At 41.3% G+C, this 5,171-nt stretch overlaps 1 protein-coding gene across 1 annotated transcript; it reads right to left on the bottom strand.

Annotated features, from left to right (window-relative positions):
• Positions 1–1,573: 1,573 nt before the first annotated feature.
• LOC107550255 (nuclear factor interleukin-3-regulated protein-like) lies at positions 1,574–4,403 on the bottom strand. The gene has a single exon (XM_016231499.1). The coding sequence runs from the start codon at positions 4,379–4,381 to the stop codon at positions 2,726–2,728; it is 1,656 nt and encodes a 551-aa protein (XP_016086985.1). The 5' UTR covers positions 4,382–4,403; the 3' UTR covers positions 1,574–2,725.
• Positions 4,404–5,171: the final 768 nt, after the last annotated feature.

The raw sequence follows: 5,171 nt of genomic DNA, 5'->3' as shown, positions 1-5,171 counted from the left end.
ACCTCAGGCTATCCTTACTGGAGAGCGGAAGTAAACCCTTTAGAACTTGAAAATGAGCTCAACATACTCTTAATAGATCTGCATACATGTGTGGATATTTTGTTCTTGGGATGTCTAGACTTTAAACCCACCATGGATTTGGTTTTGGCCTACTTGTGTGGCATTAAAACTAAAAACACCTGAAAGATCTGCTGACCTGTGCATGTCCTCATCAGCAGGACAGGCCGTTCCATATATGCACATCTCCACAATGAGAACATGAAGGAACTATAGAAATAAGGGTTTAATTTGTATTCTGGTAGATACAATCACAAAGAGAAAGAAACAGATTGTATCCTGTTTGACTACATAGTTTGTGTGTTTGTTTATGCAGCGCTATTCTCAAATACGCACATTGTGTACCACATTATGAGTGACTTTCAGTGTGTAACTTGTACATATCAGTTCACTGAGCAACACGAATGCGTAGCATGTTATGTGTTTAAGCAGCACACCGAGTAACTAGGTCAGTGTTACATAAGTAGAGTAAGCCTTTGTGTCAGTATCTCATGATAGGCCAGAACAAGAAGTGAAATTCTTTTTACACAGCACTCAAAACTTCTTTAAACATACTGAAAGATTCACAGTTATGTAATCTGATGTCAATAAATTTGATTGAATAAGGCTGCAATTGCATGTTGCGAAATCTAATTACATAACTGCAGTATATAATTACGTAGGTGGATAAAGTATTAAGAAAGGACAAACACATGAATAATGCAACAACTTTTTTTTATTTTTTTGTAGAATTTTTGAAATGCACCCAAACCCTAGCACTGAATATTAGTGTTATTTACAATATGCATTTCAAAACAGAGCAACAGAACAGCAGTGCCACGGTCTACTCAGTAACACCACACAAGCCTTGCTCGCTTTTTTTTCCATGTTAATTTTGATAAAACCATACGAAAATAAAAACATCACTCAGTTTGAAACACACTGAAAGGACTAAGGGGGATAGGTGACATTGTGGTGAGCAATTACGAAATCACAGCTAAAAAGGAAGTAAAGACACAGTTAGTGATAAACAGGACAACACTTGGCCCCCAAAACAGTTCATTTAAAAAGCACAATACAGTGTTGTGAGTAAAAAATATTTTACATTTATACACAAGTGCCATAAGTTAACGTGACATGTAGATTTATTTTGGAAAAATACAAAAGGGGGGTTGTGACTAAATTGAGCTACACCTGAAAAATGTACAAGCATTCTTTTAAAAGTGGAAAAAAAGCTCAACAACTTTAATTAAACCTCATTTTTGGCAGGGAAACATATGCAGGGTAGCAGTTAACTAGTGAGGAGTCAGCCAACCAGTTAAAGACTGAAAAAACTGCAGTATCAGCTAGCAGAATCGCTTAACTAGGGGCCTCAAGGGCAAGCGGTCAAAGACACTATGCTAGTAATCATTCATTTATACTGATGTAAGCAGGGTGGAGCTTTCCTGTAAACCCCATGCTAATAAGACCAAAACATTCCTTTCACATTCATAACCAGACAGGAAGAGAAAGTCATTCTGCATTAAGCATATAGACAGTTCTCTCTGTAACAGGTTATGATGAAGCAAATCAATGTTTTTACATCAGTTGGTGTATAAGGAAAACTATAAACATGGAGGAGGCTACAGAAAAGGGAAGCTAGATATGTACTTTTAGGATAGGTTTAAGGTTTTAAACATTATCTGGATTTTTTTTTTTTTACGTTAAACGCCAAGTAATGTTTCAAGACCAGACAATGAGTTATAACTACAATGAAAACACATTTTAGTATCTATGACATGAAGCTTACATCAACCCGCTAATGTATCTGTAAAGGCTTTGGGGCATTTTGTAATTTTCCTATAAAAGGAGTGTTTCTAAAAACAATATTTAATTGTAAAAAAAAAAAAAAAGGAGTTTATATCAAGTGGCATCTCAAACAGCAAACACACTGATATTGTACAGTATTTTTGACAAGGACAAATTCATTAGTCACTGAACTTGCTATTTTTTCATGTAATCTTTTTGTTTTCTTCTCAAAATATATTCATATATAATATTTATATCACATTTTATACATACAAACCAAGTGCCTGATCAAGGAAGAGTGGTAGCTAGGCTGTTTAATGTGGGGAAAATGATGGGGAGCACTAGTTAGAAAAGCAGATAGAGGTAGGGAGCAGAGAGAGGTATGAACTTAAAGCCATGTTTCTTTGGTCAAGGAAAAAGTTCCCTTAATCTTCTGGTGCTTGGTATGTTTAAAAATGATGCACAGCCACCTGCAAATGTTCTGCTGTTAAGGTGTGGCCAAAAACTAAGATAGGGGCACTTGAAGTTGCCTATTTACAAATATGAATCTGTTACAATGCCTCACATATGGTAGGTATTGCTTTTGAATTGAATGACACACTTTGACATCTTGCTGCAGCATGAGAACTACGGGTAAGTGCGATCAATAGCATGTAATCATATTTCATTCTGTTGTAAGTGCTGCTGTAACCTTAAGAGGAGGTCAAACAAACCAAACCAACAAACGGTAAGTATATACATTATGGTACAATGCAGCAGTCCTGTCAATGTCCACTTCTCTTATCCCTAGGCATTTGAACAGGGTGAAGGGTACAAGATCAAGGTAGGACCTCAATATGGGTTTATAAAAAGTCTCTCTGGGCTTTATATCAAGACCCAAGTGAGTCCCACAGTTTCCCGTTCAGTCATGTCTCTTGTTACGACCGTTACGCATACTGGATTCCTTCTTCCCACATTCGATGCTTCCAGTCGAGGTGTCCTGCTTGTGAAACCCTGGACTCGACTGGCCGCCAGATTGAGACAAGGCCAGGTAAGGATGCTGAGGTAATGGCTGGAAGTTAGCAGGTGGCGTCGTCGGCGAGTTTTGAGACGATGCTCCCCCATCGCTCTGAGCTCTGTGTTTGAGTCTCAATTTGTGGGGTAGGGCAGTGCCTTTGATTTCCGCTTGGCCGTCTTTGCATTGGCTTGGTGAGAAGGAGCTCTGGGTCATGAATATATAAGGATGGTTGCTCCCTGTATCAGAGCAAGAAGAAGAGGGAGACTCATCATCGGTGGAGCCCTCTTTATCAGAGCTGCGGGGATCCCCGTCACTTGAGGAAGTGTCCTTTCCAGAGTGACTCTCGTAGTACTCTTCTTGTCTCAAGCCTCCTTCGTAGGCCAGCACTGGTGGCTCGTCATTCTCTAAGGTTCCATTAGAACACTGGTACATCTGTGCTTCATCTCCTTCCTCTGGTCTCATTAGAAGATCTAGGGCAGCAGCATCAGCCCTGGGGGTCTGTCGTTGAGCAATGTAAGCTTGCCTTTCGGCTGCTTCCCAATCTGGGTACTCGTAAGGAGGAGAGTCCAAAGTCTTTCTCTCTAGCCGTTTAGACACCACTGCCAAGCTTTTGGGACTTCCGGTTGGTCCCTCAGTAGGCTGTGTGAGGTTCTGCTGTTCTTTAGGAATCATTTCCTGAGTTTCCACAGGATACGAGGCACAGCTTGAACGGTATAGGATAACACTTCTTTGAGCGGATTGTGGAGCAACTGGACTTGCAATGGTCTCTTGGCGCCGTTGCTTCGGTTGGTTGGCTGAATAACCTGGCTCAAAAGTGTGCTGGTGAAGTACTGCGGGCAACCTAGAATGAATGTTTAGCATGATCTGTGTGGTAGTGCTGTTGACAATGTCCATATCTAGACCCATCCCCTCCTGCTTGATGTCATACACAAGTGGCTCTGGGCTGTCCCGAGAGGAGCCATCGGACATATCGGAGAGGGAACCTCGTGGGGAGTATTTTGCCATTTTCACATGCCTGTCTCCTCGAACAGACTGGTCAGTTTCAGAAGAATCAGAGTTTATCATCATCTGAGAAACACTTGAGTAACCATTAGGGTAGAAACGACTTGTGGTAGAGGAGGATGTGGAGTTTCCCCCAGGACTTCCATTGACTGCTCCACCAATCTGCTGACTCTTTTCCATGTAGGAGGCTGTACTTATCATACCAAACCTGAGCTTAAGTTGTAAAAGCTCAGTTTTCAGACGTACATTTTCATCGTTCAGCACCATAACTCTGTTCTCTAGGATGATGTCATTATAGCGCCGTTTCTCCCGGGAACGCTTGGCAGCCTCATTGTTCTTGCGTCGCTTCTCCCAGTAGGATTCATCCTTATTGTTATCTGAGATGAACTCACGCTTGCGTCGACAGCTCATGTTTGGCTTTGGTTTGAGATGGTGGCTCTGGCGAATGTTGCTTTGAGGTGAATGGAGAAGATCACTGTAGTCCAGAAAGCTTTCTGTGTTCTTTAAGGTTTTGCTGGCACTCGAATTTGTTGAAATTTCTAAGCTCAAGCTTTCCATTGTTTCTCAATGGGAGCCAGTTTGGGACCGCTGCTTCACCACTGGTAAAATGGAAATAAATGAAGAAACAGGGATGGGGTAAAGGGGGAAAGGTGGCTATGGGAATTCCTGTAGAATATCCTGATGAATAGTGGACTGGAGAATCTTCAACTAAGTAGCTGGATAATCAAAGACTTTATGAGGTATTTTAGTGCCTGGAAAACTGAACCTCATTGGTTTTGTTGATGTGAAACTCAAGCAAATATCCCTTGATGATCAAGAGTCCAGCTTGGCTAAGAAGAGTAAGAACAGGTGCACCTCTTTATGAGTCTCCTGCAATTAACAAACCCCCAAAAAACTCTTCTGGCTGTCTTGCACACAATGTCTTTCAAAGCCAAACAGGGGAATGAAAGAGGGTCAATAAAGTCCTGAAGTACAGGAAATGTGACCAAATTTGCTTAAAGTATTCTGACCCCCTTTTCTTTGTTTTCACTTTTATTCTTTTATGTAACGGCTCTATCAAGCAGACAGAGATGTGTTCCAGTGCCTTGGGCGTGTTGGAGGATATAGGTCACTTGGTCTGCCCCAGCTTGTCAGCCTCTTGGGGAGGGGTGCTGCTGCTCCCAAAGCCTCCAGCTGGCTGTTCGATGAAAGGCTGCAAACATAAAAGAGAAAAGAAAGACAGATTTGTTAATCCTCGAAAGCTAAAGCAATTCACAGTTTGCCTTTAGCCACTTCAAAGAAATCTTTTAATTTGTTGTGCTTTTTCATTTTTAATGAAACTCTCCATGCTTCTCTGAGTGGCTGGGTA

The sequence above is a fragment of the Sinocyclocheilus grahami genome, unplaced genomic scaffold (genome assembly GCF_001515645.1).
Source record: "Sinocyclocheilus grahami isolate Dianchi unplaced genomic scaffold, SAMN03320097.WGS_v1.1 scaffold393.1, whole genome shotgun sequence".
Classification (NCBI taxonomy): domain Eukaryota; kingdom Metazoa; phylum Chordata; class Actinopteri; order Cypriniformes; family Cyprinidae; genus Sinocyclocheilus; species Sinocyclocheilus grahami.
This window is presented reverse-complemented; position numbering and strand designations above follow the sequence as displayed.